The 20,983-nt window shown below is 63.7% G+C and overlaps 4 protein-coding genes across 4 annotated transcripts; 3 read left to right on the forward strand and 1 right to left on the reverse strand.

Moving 5' to 3' along the window:
- The first annotated feature begins 24 nt into the window (after nucleotides 1-24).
- Nucleotides 25-6,163, forward strand: CHLRE_13g587100v5 (uncharacterized protein). Its single transcript, XM_001693570.2, has 15 exons — nucleotides 25-253; nucleotides 643-890; nucleotides 1,569-1,643; nucleotides 2,011-2,094; nucleotides 2,318-2,390; nucleotides 2,647-2,776; nucleotides 3,118-3,243; nucleotides 3,473-3,590; nucleotides 3,760-3,874; nucleotides 4,180-4,330; nucleotides 4,661-4,751; nucleotides 4,896-4,998; nucleotides 5,213-5,340; nucleotides 5,619-5,675; nucleotides 5,844-6,163. Exons 1-15 carry the CDS (start codon nucleotides 142-144, stop codon nucleotides 5,901-5,903), a joined length of 1,671 nt encoding a protein of 556 aa, XP_001693622.1. The 5' UTR covers nucleotides 25-141; the 3' UTR covers nucleotides 5,904-6,163.
- Nucleotides 6,164-6,211: 48 nt separating this feature from the next.
- Nucleotides 6,212-10,699, forward strand: CHLRE_13g587150v5 (uncharacterized protein). The gene is made up of 12 exons (XM_043069685.1): nucleotides 6,212-6,293; nucleotides 6,369-6,426; nucleotides 6,508-6,576; nucleotides 6,699-6,810; nucleotides 7,233-7,323; nucleotides 7,622-7,699; nucleotides 8,024-8,192; nucleotides 8,495-8,607; nucleotides 8,819-8,941; nucleotides 9,199-9,378; nucleotides 9,564-9,692; nucleotides 9,958-10,699. The coding sequence occupies exons 1-12, from the start codon at nucleotides 6,231-6,233 to the stop codon at nucleotides 10,123-10,125; spliced, it is 1,353 nt and encodes a 450-aa protein (XP_042917660.1). The 5' UTR covers nucleotides 6,212-6,230; the 3' UTR covers nucleotides 10,126-10,699.
- A 102-nt stretch (nucleotides 10,700-10,801) lies between these two features.
- Nucleotides 10,802-14,813, forward strand: CHLRE_13g587200v5 (uncharacterized protein). The gene is made up of 12 exons (XM_043069686.1): nucleotides 10,802-10,944; nucleotides 11,010-11,046; nucleotides 11,223-11,447; nucleotides 11,623-11,735; nucleotides 11,867-11,969; nucleotides 12,166-12,259; nucleotides 12,863-13,013; nucleotides 13,196-13,562; nucleotides 13,794-14,028; nucleotides 14,162-14,245; nucleotides 14,473-14,503; nucleotides 14,639-14,813. The coding sequence occupies exons 1-12, from the start codon at nucleotides 10,839-10,841 to the stop codon at nucleotides 14,707-14,709; spliced, it is 1,617 nt and encodes a 538-aa protein (XP_042917661.1). The 5' UTR covers nucleotides 10,802-10,838; the 3' UTR covers nucleotides 14,710-14,813.
- A 5-nt stretch (nucleotides 14,814-14,818) lies between these two features.
- CHLRE_13g587250v5 (uncharacterized protein) lies at nucleotides 14,819-20,931 on the reverse strand. Its single transcript, XM_043069687.1, has 5 exons — nucleotides 20,670-20,931; nucleotides 20,256-20,348; nucleotides 19,060-20,020; nucleotides 18,111-18,922; nucleotides 14,819-17,923 (listed from the first exon to the last, which is right to left on the reverse strand). The coding sequence occupies exons 1-5, from the start codon at nucleotides 20,748-20,750 to the stop codon at nucleotides 16,349-16,351; spliced, it is 3,522 nt and encodes a 1,173-aa protein (XP_042917662.1). The 5' UTR covers nucleotides 20,751-20,931; the 3' UTR covers nucleotides 14,819-16,348.
- Between the last annotated feature and the right edge of the window lie 52 nt (nucleotides 20,932-20,983).

Consider the following 20,983-nt stretch of genomic DNA (forward strand, 5'->3'; position numbering starts at 1 on the left):
ATAGTCGCATCGAATATACATATACCTAGCTGTAGACGCACCAGGCCGCATTCAATTGGACGTCAGGAAGCCGCCCGCAACTCGGAAAATGCGCTGCTGAGGCGCATTGCTATACGATAGCTTGCACTAGCATAAGAGAGGATGATGTCGAGCATCCCCAAATCAATTGGCGCCCAGCGCTCAGCAGCGTCGACGAGGGCACATGCACTTGCCAGGCCTGTTGTCCTGGCGCCGGCCGCATCTATACCTGCTCGTAAGCATCGGAAAAATCCGGAAATTGCGAGATCGGGTCATGGGGGCAGCGATGCGTGTGCACGCGGGTGCGGTGTGGGGGGAGGGGCGCGCGGGCCGCTGGCACGCCGGCAGTGCTCGACGCCACCGTTGGACCGGGTGGCTGTGCAAAGTGCTAGCAGGTGCAATGCACCCTAAATGGGAGAGGTGAAAGAAGGCTGCGCAACCCATATCACCCACGCAGCGTGACACCTCGAAAGCGGGCCAAGCAGGGAGGGACGGGGCCAGCTGCGACGGCAGGCCCGACCTGCACCTCCGCCCACCTCCCCGCCCCCACCTCCCTGCCCCTGCCCCAACCACCCGCGCATCCCCTCAACACCTTCATCCCTCCAATCTCTGTCGCATCCACAGGCAGCCAAGGCGTGACCTCAACCAGCGGCCGCTGCCTGGCCCCGCCGCCGCGCGCTGCTGCCGGCGCCGGCGCCCCCGGCACTGCAGGCCCAACAAACGCCGGGGCGGCTGCCCATGAGGTTGAGGTGGACGCGGTGGAGAGCCCTCTGAGCCCGGAGGACATCATGCGGCTAGTGCAGCAGCATGAGGACGTGGCGGCGGCGGCGGAAAGCGAGCAGCTGGTGGCGCAGTTCCGGGACGACCCACAGGTGAGAGGGACAGCGAGATCCTTATGTCGATGGGCGATGGGCGATGGTGATGGCCGATGGTGATGAGCATTGATGGCTTAAGGTACTGGAAGGAAAGTTCGGAGGTGGCAAGGTGGGAGGTCCAACAGCGGCACGTCAGGGCAGGGCAAGGGAGGAGAGGCAGGGGCACGGAAAGGAGAGCATAGGCGGGACGGACGACCGGGTATCGGAGAGAGGCGGGAGCAGGATGACCAGCCCGGTTAGAAAGGTGAGCTTCCTGCAAGCAAAAGTAACAAGAAGACCACGCATTGAGGCAGTAAGGAGGTGGAAGATGGTTGGGATGGCTATGACCTATGGCCATGACTGGAGGCTGGGTTGGCTGAGTGGACGGGCCGTGCGATGTGTAGCCAAAGTTATGTGGGTGCGAGATCAGGGGAGCGGGGTCTGCGGCTAGCTTCTAGCAGGCCAAATCACAGGCCACAGGCCACAAGTCCACGCCGTCTGAATCGAGACGGGTCTTGTTGAGCACGTTCTGAGTGACGCTAACCCGCCAGACGTGCTGCTGTGGGTCCCATGCGAAAGCGATTTGCATGTTGCCCTGTCGCCGCCTCGTGTTGCCTATTCCGACGTCGCTCTTTGGTCAACTGCTGAACGCACCCTTAAGGGTCTCCCTCGCGCACACGCACACGCTGCTTGCAGGGGCTGTACGAGTACGTGAACCGGGCATACGCGGAGGGGCCCCGGAGAGTCACCACGCCGATCAGCTTGCTGCAGGTGGGAATGCGGACTTGGGCGGGCTTGTGCCACGTTGGCGTGAATTGCGTGCCACAGGGGCGCGGGGTGTCCCGTGTTGGCGAAAGGCCGCGCGGGAGCTGCGGGAGGGATTCGGGGGCTGCTCGAAGCCGGGCGGGGTTTGTGGCGCCGCGGCTGGGGGATGGAGGGATGGATGGGCCGGCCTCCAGCAGCACCATACGCTAGGAGGCAGCTGGGTGCGTCACGTGACGTGTGGAACCATCGCCGGCTTGTACACACCATTGTGTGTGTTGAACAATGAAACGGAAGAAACTTCCCGCCGAAACGCCGGGGTAACCTACCCATCACGGATAAACGTGTGCATGTGTGTTCGTGTGGTGCACTGCAGGAGGAGATCACGGGCGCAGTGACGGAGAGCTACCCGGCAGCGGTCGCCAACGACATCATTGGGATGGGCTCGTGGCGGCTCAAGGTGGGGCGTGCGGTGCTGTACGCGGGGGAAGGGCAGGTCACGAGTAGGGCCCCAAACGAAGGAGCTGGTACTCATCACGCAGGTGCAAATGGCCCTGTCAATGCCCAACGCGCCTAGCATTTTCCCCCAGCGCTGTCACATGACACGACACGCCCCGCCCCGCCCTCTCTTGGCATGTGAACTTGGTTTCGGCTAAACCCAAACATGGAATTTCGCACCCCAGGACGACGTGGACCCGGTCATTGAGTTCCTGGTGGCACGACTGGAGGGCTGCTGGCGCGAGATCCTTGACACAGGTGGGGTGGGCGGCTGGAACGTCATGACAGTCACCCTACTCAAGCCGAATGGGGACGAGGGCGGACGCATGCTGAGCTTGCTGAGGAGCCTGCTTGTGTGCGACGGGCGCGGCGGGCATCTATTGTCGCGCTACGGGTTGTCGCCGCCACCTTTTGCCGCGCTACGGCTGTCAGCGTCATTCCCTTTCATGCATGGCCCAGCCCTTGCCCCATGCGGCCATACGCCCGTATACCGTGCCCCATGCCCCATGCGCAGACCTGTGCCTGTACCCGCGTGAGAAGTGGAAGGAGCAGGGTTGGGACCTGGTTGACTCCATGGACCCGCACCAGGAGCTGGAGGGATTCTCCTACGCCGACATACCCGACCCAGCCAAGGGCGAGGCGGGGTGAGCGCCGGGGCGGGTCGCGGCGGGGTTGCCGAGAGCCAGAGCCAGAGTGCGCCGGGGCGGTGTAGGGGAGGCTACGGGAGCCAAACTCAGGGTGCGCTGGACTGCGCTGTAGGGAGGAAGGCGGGTCTGGCCGCAAGGTGGCCAGGGCTCTGGAGAGGGATCGAATGAATGCAGAGGGGCCTCTGCATCTGTGACGCGTTTGCGCGGGAGCTATGCCCATAACAGCTCGGCAAACTGGCATCTCAGTGCTGGCTGGGGTCACTCCGTCCGTCTCCGCCAGCCACCATTGCCACCCCTTCGCCCCCGCTCCTCACCACCTCTTCCCTCCCCTCTCGCAGCTACCCGCGGCTGCAGCTGGAGAACCGCGTGTACTGCAGCAAGGTGTTCCGCAAGCTGCACGTGGAGGTGGGGCTGCGGCAGGACGGGCTGCAGGTGCTGCACGTAGTCGTGTACCCGCGCTACAGGTGAGAGGCCCGGGCTGGCCTGGATGTGTGGGGCGCGGGACAGGGGAATGGGTGGGCTGGAAGAAAGGGCCTGGAGCTCGGGCTTTGGTGCGCGGCCGTGCTCTCACAGTCACCTGTTGTCGCATGCGCGCCCGTGGTGGCACTCGTCGCGCTGCACTGTGCGCTGTTTGCACACACGACCACAACAACACCCGACACCGTGACCCGACACCCAATCCATCCTTCGCAGCTACGACATGCCCATCTTCGGCATGGACATCGTGATGGTGGACGGCCGCGTGACGCTGGCGGTGGTGGACTGCTGCCCCGTGCGCGCCGACCTCAAACTGCAGCCGCACTACATGGAGGTAAGCGTAGCAGTGCGCGTGGCAGTGTGTTGATGTGCTCTTCCGGGGGGAAGAGGGGTAGCGTTCGTGATGAGAACCGAGTGATTAAATTACAAGTGTGACGTGCCGACAGCGGAGCTAAAGCTTGGACCCGCGAGACATCCATCCTCGCAACTGTCCTGTCCTGCAGACCATGGCGCTGCTGCAGCGGACGTTCCTGGAGGGCACAGACCCGGCCTTGCGCCGCATCCCCGAGTGGGGCTCCAAAATTTTCTCGCCGCTCGCGCTGTGCATCACGCCCTCAGGTGGGTGCGGCACTGCTGGCACTCGGGAAGCACCAGAAAAGGCCCCCAGCCCGCTGCGCGCGTGTGCCTCCCCAGCACCCGGCCCGCTTCGGTACTCGCCAGCAGTCCTTGCATTGCACCCGCCCCATCAACCCCACCATTCCTGCTTAAACTCACACGCAACCCCGTCGCAGCTTGCCTTTGGTCGCGCTCTCTACACCACAAACACGGCACGCGCGTCCCGTTTCCTCGATACACCCATCCATCTACTTACCCACCCACACGGCCACCCCCCCGCCCGCCCGCCCGCCCGCCGCCTGCTGCAGGCCCCGAGGAGCTGGCAGCCTTTGCCAAGTACGCAGTTGCGCTGCACCGCGCCTACCTCACCATGAGCCTCAACGCGGTGCCGGTGGTGGCGGGCCCCGGCGACCGGCGCGAGGCGGCGCGGCTGCAGGAGATACAGGACGGCCAGAAGCGGTGAGGATGTGGCCCACGCGGCCCACGCGCATAGCGTTTGTGTGTGCTCAAACCGTTCAGCAAATGCGGCGTGAGCCTGTGTGTGTGTGTGTGTGTGTGTGTGTGTGTGTGTGTGTGTGTGTGTGTGTGTGTGTGTGTGTGTGTGTGTGTGTGTGTGTGTGTGTGTGTGTGTGTGTGCGTACCAGCCCGCGTACGCCCTTGTGTGCTCGTGCCACTGGCCGTGTGTGCTCTGCTGATGTGCGCAGCGGTGCGCTGTGGCTAATGCTGCATGGATATGCCGTGCGAATGATCCTGCTTTCGGGGCGTGTCTTCCTGTGTGCCAACATTCAGGTTCTGCGATAACCAGCTCGTGAACAAGAAGACGCGGCGGGTGCTGGAGGTGGCAATGGGCGTGGAGTGGACAGAGGCCTACATGAGCCAGGTAGGCACAGGCCAGCCCCCCGGTTGTAGAAATGCGCTTGCGTGTTGAGGAATTGCTGCAGAAGAAGGGCACACGAACCGCCAAACATCCATTGGCCTGACGTCGCTGCCTCGACAAGGACCCGTGCTCCCCTTCCTCCCGCAGCTGATGTTTGACTTTGACCCCAAGTACGAGCCGCCCTACTTCGACGCCTCCTTCGAGAAGCTGTACACCTACTTCGACGAGAACCCCTCGTTTGGCGAGATGGGTAAGAGCGTGTGTGTCGCGGGGGTCGGGGGCGGGCTTCTGCCTCCTCAACATGGAGTGTTTCGGGAGGATTGAAGGGGGCACCTGTGGCACATCAGTTCGCAGCTCGTGCAGCATCATATGAAGGAAAAGGACCTCATCAGCAACAAACAGGTGCAGATCCAGACTGTTGTAACCCTGTGTCCAATCCCTGCTTTCTTTCATGCCGTTCACAGCGGACGAGGCAATGGAGCTGGAGCGCGGTGCGGAGGCGGAACGCGCCAACGAGACAATGGCGGCGGCGTTGTCGGGACGGTCCGTGTCACGAGAGAAGCTGGCCATGGCCATGGGCTTCCTCTTCCAGGTGCGTGATTGTGTGTGCATGGACGGGGACATTCGGCAAAGCACGCATGCAGGGCTCGACGCACAGAGGTACTTGCCAGCCTGCATACCTGGTTGCGGCCGGTGCAAGTACAGACACAATCCGGACGCGGGGCAAGCCCAAGCAAGCCCCATTAGTGCGAGGCGTGCGGCCCTGTGAATGATGTTGTTTGTGACCAGCCCTGGTTACTGCAGCGCTACCCCCTCCTCCCCATGTGTGATGCTGCCCTTACCCCCCCCCCCCCCTCCCCAAATGTACAGAACGACGCGACGTTCCGCGCGGCGGTGCAGACTCTATCAGGCGGCCAGGTGGATGGGGTGAGTGAGGCGAGCCGGCGTTGGGCTGCGTGCCACCCCTAGGCCGAAACGTGCGCGTGCTGCTTGGGCGCAGTGCAGGGTTGTGGGCGTTTACTTTGGGGGGCAGTTCGGACAACGCCTTTGCTGTTCCGGCCTCTCCCCCAAGCGCCTTCTCCTTCCTGATCGCAGAATATTGAGGAGCGGCTAACGGACGACCTCATGCAGCTACTGGAGCGAAGTGAGGCGTAACTTTGGCGGATTGCCCGGCGATCTCGGCCATCCAGGGCCACGATTGTGCGTGCTGTATGGTATTGCCAAAAGTCTTGGTTCATGGGCTATAGGGATTACGCGTGTATTGGCGCGATGGGGCAGTGATAGATACCGGGTCGGCCAGGCCCCAACAAGGGCGTTGATTCGCCCAGGAGCAGTAGTTTTGCACAATCTTTGTTGTTTTGAGTAGAGTACTCTCTGGTCTATTGCATTGAATACTTTCTTGCCTGGAAGGACAGCTCATGACCTAGAGCGGTGCCGCTGACGTTTCTGAAGCCGTGATACGTAGCTGCAAATTCTAGGGTCATGGCTGAGGGGAGAGATGATGATGCGCGGCCAAACACGGGGAGAGGAGCGTCTACAAGCGCGGTACGCAAACTTTCCGGCGGGGCGCAAAGACCTGGCTTTGACGCGCTGGTAACCTCTCAGTGTCTCGCCGCGCAGCCCGTCTTCGAGCCCGGGCAAAAGGTTACATGCATAGCCAGCTTCGACGGCCAGCAGTGTAAGTGGCTCGGTGACTCGGGCCGGCTGGGGCCCTCTTCCCGCTTTCGAGGACTTTCAGCAACTTTCTCCCGCCTCGCAGACGCGACCGAAATTGTGGACCGGCGGATAGAACGTGGCGAGTACGTGTACTACGTACACTATATAGAACGTAAGTTGACCCTTGGTGGAAGGGTGGCATCTCGGCGACGCTGGCATGCGCGTCGCCGCACTGACAACCAGCAAGTTTGGAGCACGGCGGCCTGCTCACACGGGGTTATGTTCGCGCTGCAGGCGACCGGCGGTTAGACGAATGGGTGACGGTCGACAAGCTGTCCTCATGGGCCACGACGCCCCGCCCCAGCCTGGCACGGCTGGATACGCTGCCCAGCATCTCCATGGGCGGGTAAGGCCTGGGCTCTTTCTTGCGATGGTATAGCTGGTAGAGGGCCAGTGGTTTGGGTGGCCGAGTGGAGGGACAAGGCATGCATTGTGTGAGCGTCATTGAGTGCAGACGAGCCGGAGCTGCCGCTGGGGACCAGATGTGGGGGGCTGGCGCAAGGGGCCCATGGCGCAGCATGGCGCCGGATCGTACAGCAGCAGCTGTGGCAGTGTAGCTGGGAGGGACAAGCGGCTTGGCCACATGGCGCCCCAGCGCCGGCACAGCAGGGGCCCCGTGCGGCAGGGGACTGGCGCAAGGGGGCTGGCACACGGAGCTGTGCAGCCACCGGGCTTGGGGTGCGTGACCGGAGCAAGGTGGCGGCAGGTGCTGCCGGCAGTCCGCGCAGGGTGCAGCGCTTGACCTTGTATGTATGCTGCTGGATGCAGGGACCTGACGTCCCCAACGGGTGACGGCAACACGCTCAAAGTGACGCGGAGGCTGAAGCGGAAATATGAGGAGGCGCACCACCTAGCAGGGGTGAGCAAGGGCGTTGGCGCTGCGGAAAGCGGAAAAGGGAGGGTTTGGGGACGAGTGTTTAATTGTTCATATGGTGCGCCGTTGCGGCAGGATCCTGATAGGGTCTGCGTCATTGGAAGGTGGGGGGGGGGGCGGGGCGAGTTGGCGCACAGCATGCTTCAGACATGCAGCTGCTGCAGTTGCGGCGGGAAGCGTGCGCCAGCGCCACGTTTGGCCGGTCAAGCTGGCCCGTGCTATACAGCCATGCATGCTGACCATGTCCTGTCAACAATGTCGTGTGTTGCGTGGCGTGGCGCAGGACGATCACCACGCGCACGGGGGTGACCACGGCCACGACAAGGACCACCACCACCCGCCGCGGGTGAAGAACATCCAGGCAAGTGCAGCAGCGCATGGCGGGTCTGCGTGACGAGGAAGGGGGGGGTAAATTCTGAACCAACCCCGTAAGGAACAGTCGCGCTGCAAAGAGAAGCTGCAGCGGCATATGCGAGGGGGAAGGTGGGGGTTTATGCCCGAGCCCGACGATGTACGTTCCAATTGTGACGAGTGGGGGCGTGCTGGGGGCCTGGGGCATGAGGGGTGGGGTCGGGCGGCTGGGGTGGGTGGGTTTGCGGTGCGCACAACGCACGCCGGTTGTTAAGTAGTGTGCGCAGTGTTTGTGTCTACACCATGCATGCGTGCCGCGCCCGTTCGACCCCAGATGATCGAGTTCGGGCGGTACGAGATGGACACGTGGTACTACTCGCCGTATCCGGAGCCGTACGCCTCCTGCACCAAGCTGTACCTGTGCGAGTACACGCTGAAGTACTTCCGGAAAAAGAAGACGCTGCTGCGCCACCTGGCCAAGCTGGACATCCGGCACCCGCCAGGTGGGGGGGCGTGGGCGGCGGGACAGCGGACATGGAGGAAGGGGATGGGAGGGGGGATGTGTGGAGAGGGAAAGGAAGGTAGGGTTGTGTGAACGAGTGGTCTGGGGATTGGGGACGTGGATGAGTTCAGCGGAGCGTCATCCTCACGGACCAGCCGTCCGGGGATTTCGGTGGGGTGGGCAGAAGCTGGATTCGTGCCGGCGAGTCAATGGGAGAGGGAGGAGAAAGGGGTCCGCCATTGCACATTTCATATCGTCATGCGGGTAACACTGCTGTGGTGGTCGTGCCCCCCCCCCCTGCAGGTGACGAGATCTACCGCTCGCCGCCTCCGCCGCCCGGCCAGCCCAATTACAGCGGCGGTGCGGTGACCAAGCCGCCCATCAGCGTGTTCGAGGTGGACGGCAAGAAGGCCAAGGTGGGTACATGCGGGGCAACTGGTACCGGCTACCTGGAAGCTACAGCCAGCAAGCAACGGGAGGAAGTAACGGCCTTATGGGAGGGGCGCATCCACAGGGCTACAACTGGCCCCGTCCTGGTCGATATGGCCCGCATGGGTCAAGCCTCCACCAATTGTGCCCCGCCATGCCCCGCCACGCGCCGCCCGCGGTCCGGTCATTTGCGTGCAGGTGTACTGCCAGAACCTGTGCCTACTGTCCAAGCTGTTCCTGGACCACAAGACGCTCTACTACGATGTGGACCCCTTCCTCTTCTACGTCATGTGCGAGCGCGACCAGCACGGCTACCACATGGTGCGTACGCCACCCGACCCTTTTCCCGGGTGCTTTGCTTACAAACGGTGCGAGGACGGCACGGCGGCGTGGACCGCCACCGCACGGGCCCCGCTGCGCAACCCGCCGCCCACCTCTTCCTGCCTCCACGCCGTGGCCTTCAGCCCACATCCTCAACTCTTACTCACAGCCGTTGTCCTGCACCTGCTTGTCAAACACAACGCACTGAACGCTGCCTCCGACCTCGCCCCGCCCCACGATGCCCCGCACCGGTACAGGTGGGCTACTTCAGCAAGGAGAAGAGCTGCATGGAGGACTACAACCTGGCCTGCATCCTCACGCTGCCCGCCTACCAGCGTAAGGGCTACGGCAAGTTCCTCATCGCCTTCGCCTACGAGCTGTCGCGGCGCGAGGGGCGCGTGGGCACACCGGAGCGCCCGCTGTCCGACCTGGGCGCGGTAAGGAGCGGCTTGGGGGCCTGAGAACCTGACTGGGCATCGTTGTGCCGCACCATCTTGGGCCTGTGTGCCGCTTCCCTTCTCACCGTCGCCCGTCCCTGCATCCCAGGCGCCGCGCAAACGTTTCTTGTTCCCGCCGTTATTGGGCCTCTGTTGACCACAAAGTCCGCACCTGTGCCGCGCAGGTGAGCTTCCGCAGCTACTGGACGCGCGTGCTGCTGGAGCAGCTGCGCAACGTCAAGGGCGACGTGTCCATCAAGGAGATGAGCGACGCCACCATGATCCGCGGGCAGGACATTGTGGAGACGCTGCAGGTGGGCCGGCCGCGACGCGCGGTTGCATGCGGCTGCACGCGGGTGCCTGGTTGAGCAGGACGGGCATTGGCGGATAGTGGCGTTGCCTGTGTTGACGTTCCATAACTATGTGGGCATGCGCCACTACGGCCGGGTGCTTGGGGGCGCAGGGCTTTGCTTGCGGCCATGTGGGCGCGAGCATTGCAACACAAACGGCTCGCGCTGACCCCTCCGCCCCTCGTCGCCCGCTGCTTCTTCCGCTCCCTTGCCTTCCCGTCGCCTGCAGAGCCTGGGCCTGATCAAGTACTGGAAGGGCACGCACCTCATCCACGCCGACCCACGCGTGGTGCAGGAGCATTGGGCCAAGTTCGCGCACCAGCGTGTGATTGAGGTGGACCCTGCCTGCCTGCACTGGCAGCCGCTGCCCGCGCCCACCGCGCGCAAGCGGCCGTGAGGTGTAGGAGGTGGTCGTTGAGGGCGAAACGGGGCGCGCTTTGTGAGGACAAGGTTGTGGTGGTGTTTGCGTGACTGAGCGTTTTGACTGATTTTGACTGTGCGGTACTGAACTTCGACCTGCTAAGGACCTGTTCAACTTGGATGACGAGGACGCGCACGTGGCTTGTGCTGGTACTTTTGTATATGGTAGCGGTTGCCCGTTTTTAAAGCACAGGAAAGCATGGCACAGTGAAGGTGCGACATGGGGTAGACGGACCGACAAAGAGGGCATACGGGTGGTGCATGAGCTGACATGTTTGGCGAGATGCATGACCGATGAACGATAGCGCCCCAAGTGGCCGGTGGGTGTACATTAGCTGCCATCCGCGCTATGATTATCGTAGGGAGGGGTGCTGGGGATGACCGGATGAGCGGCCAACCCATGGCGTGTCCCACGGTGTCCCTGTACACACACTGAACTATGGCATAAGTAACAGCATGCCGCGTGCATATATGCATCAAAGCATGTAAAGAGCATGGAGCACATGGACTGATGGACATACCGCTTCCGACGTGCAACAGTAGGGCCCTTTCGCGCCATGTTGGCGGGCGCTGGGCTCCCTGGCTGATCGGGCCACGAATCGGGCGACCGTGTACTCTGTCACTGTCTCATTGGAAGGCCCAGCCAGCTGAAAACATACGCTATACCACAGATCCACACCGTAGTATAACATGGACCGCAAGGCTGCGAAAGAGGCCTTTGTTTCGGGCCTCAGCGGTGCGAGCAAGGCCGAGGTGTTCGCGCTCGTGGCGTCGCTGTCCCTCTCCATCGTTATTTGTAAGCACTGTATCTGGGACATGTTATACACTCTTCTGTGACGCTGCCTGCATCGCTGGGCACAGGCGAGCTGGCCAAGACAGGTCTGCGTTCCAAAAGCTGGTAGGTGTCATGACAAACGCAGAAATGTCATAGAAAATACAAAAGATTAAATAACAGCAGCTGGATCGATGTGGCGTTCGAACGCTCTCTCCGCCTCCCCCCAGTTTGCCACCATCGGCGCTCTGTCGATGTCTTCCTAGACTCCCGCATCTCTGCCCTGCCCCGCAACCGCACAGGTGGTCCTCCGTCCTGCTGGAGCTGGTGCTGGTGGTGTATCTGCAGCTGCTGCTGTGCACGGGCGCCCTGCCGCTGGCGCCCACGGCATGGACGTGCGCGGCGCTGGCAGCTGCAAGCACCGCCTGGCGGCTCCTGGCCACAGCGCAGTCGGCACACCACCCCCTGCATTCCTCGCCACAGGGCTCCCAAGCGGCCCTGCAGGCTCTGGCGGGCAAGCGCAAAGGGTGTGTCAGCGTTGAGCGTCGGGACCGCGAGGGCCGTGTTGTCAACGCCACTGTACCGTACCGTAAAGCCATTTCAGAACCTCTGAACCCTTGTAAGCTAGTGTGAATGCAAATTATCCGCGCCGCGGTGTGAGCCGAATCCCGCCCACGCGCTTGCTCGTGTTGACGCCCGCAGATTTATCAGCGCGTTCCGCGGAGCGCTAATGATTGCGACCTGCATTGCCATTCTGGCGGTTGACTTCCACGTCTTCCCGCGGCGGTACGCCAAGACAGAAACGTACGGCACAGGTGCGAACGCGGCGCCGGTCTCCACCACCGCCTCGGCCTGGGCCCCTGCAAAATGCGCGAGCCACTGCACGCACACATTCACCAAGGTGCCGTACATCAGCACACGCTTTTGCTCCTCGTGCGCGCTGCAGGCTACATGGATGTGGGCGTGGGGGGCGTGGTGCTGGCGGCGGGACTGGTCAGTCCCGTGGCTACGAGCGGCAATGACGGCACTCCGTGGAAGCCGGCGCCACTGTGAGTTGCAGCGCCAGCTATGCGCCGCGATGCGAGCTGCAGCTTGCTGACGCACATGGCGCAGCTGCTGTCACCGAAGCGCCCACGGCGGGCATAGCCCTGCAATTCCGCACTCGGAAGCGAAGAAGCCGCGGCAGCCACGCTGCCAAGCGTAGCATTCTCTAATTTCTGTCGCGCTACGGTGGTGCACTTGCAGGCTGCAGCGCATCTGGGCGGGGCTGCGCGGCGCGGCGGTGTGCTGGGTGCTGGGGCTGGCGCGACTCGCCACCACCCGAGCGGTGGACTACCAGGTGAGACAGGCGGCGGGTGGCAGCGGCGGGTGGTTGCGGTGGCGGTGGCGGTGGCGGTGGTAGCGGCGGTGGCGGTGGCGGTGGTAGCGGCGGGTGGCAGCGGCGATGGCAGCGGCGATGGCAGCGGCAGTGGTAGCGGTGGTAGCGGTGGCGGTGGTAGCGGCGGTGGCGGTGGTAGCGGCGGTAGCGGTGGTAGCGGTGGCGGTGGTTGCGGTGGCGGTGGTAGCGGCGGTAGCGGTGGCGGCGGTAGCGGTGGCGGTGGTAGCGGCGGTAGCAGTGGCGGTGGTTGCGGTGGCGGTGGTGGCGGTGGCGGTGGTAGCGGCGGTAGCGGTGGCGGTGGTTGCGGTGGCGTTGGTGGCGGCGGCGGTGGTTGCGGCGGTAGCGGTGGTGGCGGCGGCGGTGGCGGCGGTAGCGGTGGTGGCGGCGGCGGTGGCGGTGGCAGACGACGGCGACGTAAGATGCCTAGGAGAAGGGCTTGAAAGGGCAGAGCTACCATGCTGTGTGGTTGAAACAAGCGCCGCGAATCCCCATCGCGCGGCTTTCGTAGCAGCGACGGGTGTTGTGTCGCACGGGTGGTGATCGGCCCCTCCCCTCCCCCGACAGGAGCATGTGGGCGAGTACGGTGTGCATTGGAACTTCTTCGACACGATCGCGGTGGTGGCGCTGCTGGGTGCGGCGGTAGCGGTGCCGCCAGGCCGGCTGAGTGCGGCGGCGGTGGCGGTGACAGCGGCGCACCAGGCAGCGCTGACGCTAGGTGAGACCCACGTCAGGCCCATGTCAGGCCTCAGGCGCTGTTCACACACCCAACCCTTGCTTACACACCAAACGCCCGCACACACGCACACAACCTCTCACAAAGTGCACTCTCGCATGCATACCTGGTGTTGCACGGCAGCAGTGATGCCACCCCCCTCGCCACCCCTCGCTCGCTCGCAGGCGGCCTGGGCGCCTGGGTCATGTCGCACGAGCGCGACCCCTCCAGCCTGATCAGCCTGAACAAGGAGGGACTGGTCTCCGCCCCCGGCTTTTACGCGCTGTTCCTGTGGGGCGCCGCGCTGGCGCGCACAATGCACACCGGGCTACAGCGTGCGGTGGCGCAGGCTGTAGCAGCGGCCGGGGCTGTAGCCGACAGGCAGCAGAGCGCGGGAAGGGAGGGAGCGGCGGCGCGGTGGCATCGGCGGCGGCTGGCGCTGGCGCTGGCGGCGCCGGTGCTGCGGTGGTGGCTGGAGGTGGCGTTGCTGGATGCGGCGCTGTGGGCGGCGGTGGCGGCTCTGGAGGCGTATGTGGAGCCGGTTTCACGAAGGTGGGGCTGTGCGGTGCGGCGTGCAGCGACACGTTAGCGCTGTGGTATGCTCTCGATCGTGGCGTATCATGGTTGCATGCTTCGTTCGTGGCTTGGTTAGCATTACGTCGCACCGTGTGCATTGGCGCCGGCTTGTTGGGGCGGGGGAAGCTGCACAATGTACCCGGATACGGCACGCGCTCACACGCCCGACCACGCCCGACACGCGGGGCATCGCCCGCGCCTCCACAGGTCCTGCAATGCAGCCTATGTGCTGTGGATTGCGGCGCAGCTGCTCGCAGGCGTCCTGCCACTGGCGCTTGCGCAGGCCGTGGCGGCGGCGGCGGCGGCGGCTGCCGCAGGGGCGCCGGGACAGGGTCGGCCGCAGGCGGCATTAGGCGTGGACGGAGCGGAGGGAGACAGAACGTTGGAGGCGAAAGGCGCCGCGGATGCCAGCGCATCGGCTTGGGGGCCCACCATCCTCCAGGTACGGCTCAGACGGTCTGAGTCATGCGCGGATCAGGGGTCATGAGGAAAAAGGTCACTCATTTCGACGCCGCTCTCTGCTTTGTCCCTATTTACACCAGAAAACGCGAATCTGGTTGTACTGCGCTATGCAGGCTGTCAACTCGGCCCAGTTGCCAGTGTTCTTGGTCGCCAATTTGCTGACCGGTGCGGTCAACCTGTCAGTGGACACAATGCAGGTGCGGGGCCGTTGGGTGTGCGTGCGGCGGGCCATACTGAGCGGGCGAAAGCGTGCGGAGTAAGACATATCATATGCGGCGTATGGCGAACCGCACACGGTATAGGATAATACGAGGGCATTGCAAGAGTGCTGGAAAAGTGCGCGGCGCACGGCCTCGCAGTTGAAGTGAGCATCTCAGAACCTTTACGCGCTGCTCTTGCTCTGCCTGGCTTAAACATTGTGCAGGTGCCGGACTGGCCTGCAAGAGCGGTTCTCGGTAAGCTTGCAGCAGTCTGCGTTGACGCCCGCCACCGCGGCCCACAACACGCATGTCACGCGCCTCGTGCTGGTGCTCAGACAGCGCCCCTTCATCCTAACCTCTTTGGCGTGCAACCGGCTGTGATGGCTGCAGGCGGGTACATCTCTACTGTGTGTGCTGTGGCAGTGGTGCTGCAGCGCTGGGGCCTGCGATTGAAGCTGTAGCCGCAGCCGCTGCGGCTGTAGCTGTGGGCTGGCGCGGGCTGACGCCCTGCTGCACTTGCCTCAGTGAGTGTGCGGTTCGCCTTGCCCAATCAGCACGCACATACGCGTTGACGCATAATGATTACACGTTGGGGCTGCAAGCATGTTGCGGGGCTGCACAGTGCACATCGTGGAGAAGACGGGCTTGCTATCTAGGCGTAGAATGTGCACGCCAAGTAAGCCCTGTTGCCTTCGAGGCACTTGCCAATGCTAGTAAGCATGGAAGTCAGCAGGACATGCATGCATTAGAGCACCAGAACCCCGCACTTGCGGGCACAGGGTCGAGATCCGCCATGACTGCCGTAATCATTACCCCCCTCACGACATGCCCTCTAACTAGCCGGCACGTAGAGGGGGCCACCTTCATGTCATGCTCGAGCACAGCAAGGCGCGGCGGTCTAGGGTAGGCAGCACTCGGCACCGCGAACAGTGGCACATCCTCTATGAACAAAGTAAAACGTAAGAACGTAAAACCATCTGGCACGAATCACATTACGCTCACTTCTCAGCATGATTCATATGTTGGGTTGGGTTTGGGTCCGTGAGTTCAAACGTGCTACTTCGGAGTCCGTGCACGTGCACGCTAGATCTGAAAGTCAGAGTGCGCATTTGCACGTCACGTTTGAGAACGTCGCACGTACATTTGGTAAGCACAATGCATCGAAAAGGGAATGCGTATGCGTGTCGTGACTCCTTATAAGCCTATCTTCCTCAAGCTGCACCTCGCTCCTCCGCAAGCACTGCCCCTGCCACTTGCCACACCAAGTGAAAGGACAAAGCGTTGTCGACTGGCACACGGCTGTCAAAAGCAAAATGCAGTTGTGCTAACGCATGGCACGTGCTTCTACAGCAGGCCTGCATAGGTGCGGCATACCGTGCACACGCTGATATCCAAACGTAAAATGCCGACGTGCACAATTCTTAAAGGCTTAGAAGCCGTAGCATGAATACGGGACTCTGTATGCCAACGTTACCGCCAGAATCACACAGGTTTCTGCATGTCTCGTTCCACCATAATCATGTGGATACCCTAATACAGTGCGCCTAGGTCGGCCGCCAACCAGCGGGGGGCGGTTCCTCACTGAGCCGAAGATGGTCCCTCATGGCGTGGGTGCGGTGCACCTGTGCTGCTGGTCGGACTGTTCGTTCTTGGTATGTCGCATTCATTAATGTGGCGCAAGATTTAAACGAACGCTCAGCCGCAAATTGACACGGCTGGTGCGCCCTACGAGGGCCTACGGAAGTATTTGCAAACGCAACACGAGTACGAAGATATGCATTGGCTTTTGCTTCAAACATTTCCGTGTCATGAACAGACCCCGGTACGAAGCTAGCACGGTGACAAATGACACGCATAATTAACCCCCACCAGCTCTTCCATTCATGCCCCCGCCTTTGCCCTACTGCCCATATTCCTGTCCTCGACAGGTGCTTCAGCAGAATGAATGCTGTTCAGAGCATGAGAAATTGGCGCGTGTTCAGTCCCCAGGCTCAATCTTGAAAGCCCTTCCGGCGACGCAGCAGCTGCATGCGCTGTCGGCGCCTTCCGCGCCTGATCCCACAGCGGCCACCGCCCATCGGGCGTGCCGGCGGTCGTCAGTTAGCTACTGCCGGCGCCCGCCGCAGCGCCTGACAGCAGCGCCCGCTTCATGCGGCTCATGATGCCGCTGCTGGCGTTGCCAGCAGCAGTAGGGGCAGGAGTCGGGACTGTGCCAGCACCGCCCTCGTCAGCACCAGCATCAGCCGGCGCCTTGTGGGCGGCACCGCTACCGACCACGCCAGTCTCCACCTTTGCGCCTCCCTTAATCACCTCCTCCTCCTCGGCAGCAGCCCACTGACAGACGACCGGCAACTGCAACACAGCTGCTCCTGCTGCTGCTGCCCGCGGCCAGCCTAGCGACTCTTCGCGTGAGCGCGCTACCCACGCCGTGCGTCCGAAGCTTTGGACGCCGTGCATGGAGCCGAACACCCGGTCGCTGGCGGCAGCGGCGTCGTTGAACGCGCCCGCCCAGCAGCTAAGGCTCTCCAGCACCTCGGCGCAGTTGGAAACCGACGACGTGATGTCGTCCGCGGAGGCATGTGCGGCTGCGGAGACGACGGGCGTGCCCTCCGCCGCCTCAGCGCGCGGAGCCGCGTCGGCCGCGGCGGCTGTTGGGGATGGTGCCGGGACAGGCCGCGGGAAGGGGCAGGCGCTGCTGCCACCGTCGCTACCGGCGAAGCTCATGTCGCCGAGGGCTGAGGTCATTGCGTGCGCGCGCACCGGTGGCGGCGGAGGGGCAAAGGCGCCCGCAGCTGCTGTTCGCCCTGCTGCGTGCAGGCCTGAGGAGCCTTGGCTTGGCGCAGGCGCGCGGACCACGTCTATCGCTGCGGCCGCTGCAGAAGCCGTGACGGGCTGTTGCTGAAAGGCAAAGGCCTCACCATCATGCGCGGCGTGTGGCAGCAGCAACGGCGGCTGCTCTGCTGTGGGCGACGCGCCCATGAAACCGGACGCTGCAGCAGCAGCAGCAGCAGCAGCAGCGGGGCTGCTCGGCGGACCGCCGTCGTAGGACGCAGAGGAGGCAGCTGACGAAAAATACGCCGCCGGCTGCGCGCTGGAGGTAGCCGGCGTGGACGGCATCAGGGGCAGCGGCTGTGGCGGCTTTATCGATGCTTGCAGAGGTGCTGAGTTGCTGGTGGGGCCGAGGGAGCGAGGCTTTTGCGCGAAGGCGGCGTGGGCGTAGGCGTCGGCCACGGCATCGCCTGCAGCCGTGAGGTAGCAGCTAGCACTGGCGCGCACGCGTCCGCGACGGACGGCAGTAGGTGGCGGTGGCGTCGGCTGCAGCACCTGCAGGGGCGCACACACGCAGCCGGCGTCGCTGCTATCGGCGGCAGTAGCTGCTGGGCCGGCAGTGGCAGTAGCAGCCGCAGTGGCAGTAGCAGCGAAAGACGCCACACCTCCAGGGGCCTCCGGCGCGCGGGCTGGGGGCGAGGGGCATATGGCGACTGACGCAGACGGCGGCTGTGGCAGCGAAGGCAGCAACCGGGGCATGGCGCTACTGCCACCCGGGCTGACGGCGGCGCTGCTGGTGAAGCTGCCGCGACCCACGGCGGAGAGGGCGGAAGGCGTGGGCAGCCGCCGGCCTGAGGAGGCGGAGGCGGAGGCGCTAGCCTGCTGCATGGCTGAAGCAGTCCGTTCCTGTGGGCAATCGTTGGACAGACACGCAACGCGGGAGCGACGTGTGAGCGTGCAGAGCGGCGGGGCTGGCCGGGTTGATGCCGGGAAGGTGTTGTAGCTGAAACGTACTAGCTAGCTACGCACTTTACGGGGTGCGGAGGAGGGCGCGTTACCGACGGCATGCATTGCCATACCCAGCCCTACTCACCACAAACCAAGCCTCGCCGCTCTGCGTTGCCGCGACCTGCAGCGGGCTCGGCGGCGCCACTCGAGCTCTCAGAGACGTCGTCGCACTGCCACCCGCGCTGCCTCCACCGCCGCTGCTTGGCGCTCCATTGGCGCCCCCAGCAGCAGCGGTCATGCCCGCAAACAGATTCGCGGCTGAGGAGGTACCCGTGTTGGCAATGGGGCTGGTGAGTCCGCTGCTGCCCGTGCGTGCCACATATACGCTCGCGCCAGCAGCGGCTGTTGCGAATGGTGAGGCCGCACCCGCGCCGCCGCCACTCGCCGACGCAAATCGGAGGGCAGATGGCGATAGAGGCGGCTGGCCCGGGGCGGCATCTGAGGCAAAGTACCACTCCTGGGCGCCGGCAGCGGCGCCGCGAGCAGGGCTGCGGCTGACCTTGCTGAAGAGCGCCTCCGCCGCTGCGCGCAAACCGCGATGTGCCCCGCCGCTGCCGCTGGCGCCAGCAGCAGCGGGCGTTTTCACTGGTGACACGGGCGAAGCCGCGACGCTAGTGCCAACGGCGAAAGCGGCATCAGTATCGATCGGAACGACGGCGTAAGGGTACGGTTGCAGCTCGCCAGACGTATCACTCCTGCGGGTTAGGCGGGCCATGTTGTTCCGAACCATGGTCGGCCTTAGCGCCTGCGACGCTGGGTTCATGCCGCCAGCAGCGCCGCTGCTGGGCAGCAATGCCATGCTGCCGCGGCGCTGCGGTGGCCGCCGCAGGGTTGGGCCGCTGAAGCTGTGGCTCGTGCCGCATTGCACGGCAGCGTAACCGAGGCCATCAGTATCGCCTGTGCGAGCGCGCCACAACGGCAGCAGGTCAGGGCCTTAGCGCATGGGTTCAGCTTCAGGGGATTGGGACTCGCTGCAGACAGCAGCAAAGAAGTGCGAATACGGCAGCGGTTGGGATACGCAGCCAAGGACGCACCTGCTGTTACCGCACCTCCGGCCTGCCCCCCCACGCCGCCCTCGGGAAACAGCTGCGTCAACGTGGGCCGGTGGCAGCCGCCCACTGCCGCGGTGAAGGACGCAGCGCTGCGGGTGGGCGCAAGAGCCGCGGCGTCCGCGTCGGCGCCGCCGCCACCTCCGGCACCAGCCATTGCAGCCAGCGCCTTTTGCATCTGCCGCGGCGTGAGCGAGCGCGAGACGACGTTGGTGGCGGTGGCGGAGGGTGGCATGCTCGGGTAACCGGGCGGCGGCACGGTCGCGCCGTACTGGCTCCCGCGCTTGGCACCGGTGTCGGTGCCGGGGGGGCCGCTGGGAGACGTCATTGGCCGTGGGGAGAGAGGAGGTGTGGTGACGCCGCCTGCAGCAGCGTAAGCGCCCCGGTAGTCGCTGCTGCCGTCGCCTGGGGCCTGGCGCGGTGAGGGCAGTGGGCTCTGCTGCTCACTGAGGCAGACGCTCCGCTGGCTTCCGTGGGCGGCGCCGGGGCTGCTGGGGCCGCCTGTATACCTCTTCAGCGCCAGCAGCAGCTGCTCGGTGCGCGGCAGGTGCAGCGGAGGGTCAGCACCATCTGTGTCGCCGAAGTTGTCGCTGATGGAACCAGCGTTGACGTTGGCGGCGGCAGCAGCAGCAACCGCAGGAGGGCTGGAGGCGGCGTGGCGGCGTGGAGACGCAGCAGCAGAGGGCTCTCGAGCGGAGGCCCAGGTGGCCGTGTCACCGCGAGCCGCAGTGACAGACGCTGCGCCGGGAAGCTGAAGGGCCGGCACGCGCGGTCTGGTGATGGCGGTGACCTCCTGTTGCTCGCCCTCCTCCTCGCCCTCCTCCAGCTCGTACTCATCCACTGCCGCGGCTGCGGCTGCGTCCTCGTACTGCACACGTGCTGCAGACTTGCGTGGAAGCTGGCGCTGTGTTGGGCCCACGCCGGCAATCATGTCTACGTGGACGGCCTGTGGCGCGGGTGTGTAGCAGGTTGGGGGACTGCGTGTGTGAGACTGTGGATGGCGATTCGGGAAGTGGCGTTGCATAGGATTGCAGCTGGCACTGGTTGTTATGCATTCAGGTACACGATGGACTTGTTACTGTTGAGGAGTTAGTACTGACTCAGTGACGTAGTTCGCAGGGCGCAAGAACCGGGGCCAGCGCTCGGACATTCGGAAAGAAATGGCGGGCGCGCGAGCTTACCATGTTTGCTGCGTGAGCACGGAGTGCGTGTCGAAACACACCGTTGGCGTCGTCCAGGTCAACCCTATCCCCCGCAGCCACCTGATCACGCCTCTGCATATGCGTTCGGTGTTGGACATGTGGGATCGGGTCGGGCGTTCGTGTCGGATTAGCATAATTCTTCCCGTCGGGGATGGGACGCGCTGTGGTAGGATGGCGCACAGACTGTGCGCGGCTGACAGACCGCGAGCTACGCGCACTTAAGGGGAAGCATGACGTGCGAGCTGTGTGGAGCCATAAACGTCCGAGCGGTCGCGCGCGACTTCACAGCTAAAGTACACGCATTCCCGCACGCGGCATGCTGGGAGCTCTTGTGTCCGTGCAGTCCCGGTGACCACTTGTGGTGTCGAGAAATAGTACATTATGTGTCATTACCTTGTGCTCCACCGTCGCGATGAGTGATTTGGCCTTGGCAGACCTCGGCGTGAGGATGAGAACTCGGCCTTCAGACTCCATAGCAGCCGGCGACTGAGCTGACATCAGGCCAAGTGTCTCTAAAGTCTCATCTGTGGTCTATAATGAGCCCACGAAGGCGACTGAGCCCTTCAGGCAGACCTGTACTGGCTATGAAGCTATGGAAGAAGACTAGCAGACACGCGTGCAACGCGCGCATGTATGTTTACTTGCGCAACTGAACAGCGTACAGAAAGATATAGTATGTTATGGAGCGCTGTGACCCAGCACATGAC

This window comes from Chlamydomonas reinhardtii, chromosome 13, assembly GCF_000002595.2.
Source record: "Chlamydomonas reinhardtii strain CC-503 cw92 mt+ chromosome 13, whole genome shotgun sequence".
Lineage (NCBI taxonomy): Eukaryota > Viridiplantae > Chlorophyta > Chlorophyceae > Chlamydomonadales > Chlamydomonadaceae > Chlamydomonas > Chlamydomonas reinhardtii.

Excerpts from the sequence above, each read along its gene's own strand:
- CHLRE_13g587200v5 (XM_043069686.1), top strand. The coding sequence starts at position 10,839 with ATGGACCGCAAGGCTGCGAAAGAGGCCTTTGTTTCGGGCCTCAGCGGT. Across the intron at positions 10,945-11,009 it reads GTCCCTCTCCATCGTTATTT|GCGAGCTGGCCAAGACAGGT; the intron begins GTAAGCACTGTA and ends CGCTGGGCACAG. Across the intron at positions 11,736-11,866 it reads GACAGAAACGTACGGCACAG|GCTACATGGATGTGGGCGTG; the intron begins GTGCGAACGCGG and ends TGCGCGCTGCAG.
- CHLRE_13g587100v5 (XM_001693570.2), top strand. The coding sequence starts at position 142 with ATGATGTCGAGCATCCCCAAATCAATTGGCGCCCAGCGCTCAGCAGCG. Across the intron at positions 2,391-2,646 it reads GCGCGAGATCCTTGACACAG|ACCTGTGCCTGTACCCGCGT; the intron begins GTGGGGTGGGCG and ends CCCCATGCGCAG. Across the intron at positions 5,341-5,618 it reads CCATGGGCTTCCTCTTCCAG|AACGACGCGACGTTCCGCGC; the intron begins GTGCGTGATTGT and ends CCAAATGTACAG.
- CHLRE_13g587150v5 (XM_043069685.1), top strand. The coding sequence starts at position 6,231 with ATGGCTGAGGGGAGAGATGATGATGCGCGGCCAAACACGGGGAGAGGA. Across the intron at positions 8,942-9,198 it reads ACCAGCACGGCTACCACATG|GTGGGCTACTTCAGCAAGGA; the intron begins GTGCGTACGCCA and ends GCACCGGTACAG. Across the intron at positions 9,379-9,563 it reads CGCTGTCCGACCTGGGCGCG|GTGAGCTTCCGCAGCTACTG; the intron begins GTAAGGAGCGGC and ends TGTGCCGCGCAG.
- CHLRE_13g587250v5 (XM_043069687.1), bottom strand. The coding sequence starts at position 20,750 with ATGGAGTCTGAAGGCCGAGTTCTCATCCTCACGCCGAGGTCTGCCAAG. Across the intron at positions 20,349-20,669 it reads TCGCGACGGTGGAGCACAAG|AGGCGTGATCAGGTGGCTGC; the intron begins GTAATGACACAT and ends ACGCATATGCAG. Across the intron at positions 20,021-20,255 it reads GTGCTCACGCAGCAAACATG|GCCGTCCACGTAGACATGAT; the intron begins GTAAGCTCGCGC and ends CCCGCGCCACAG.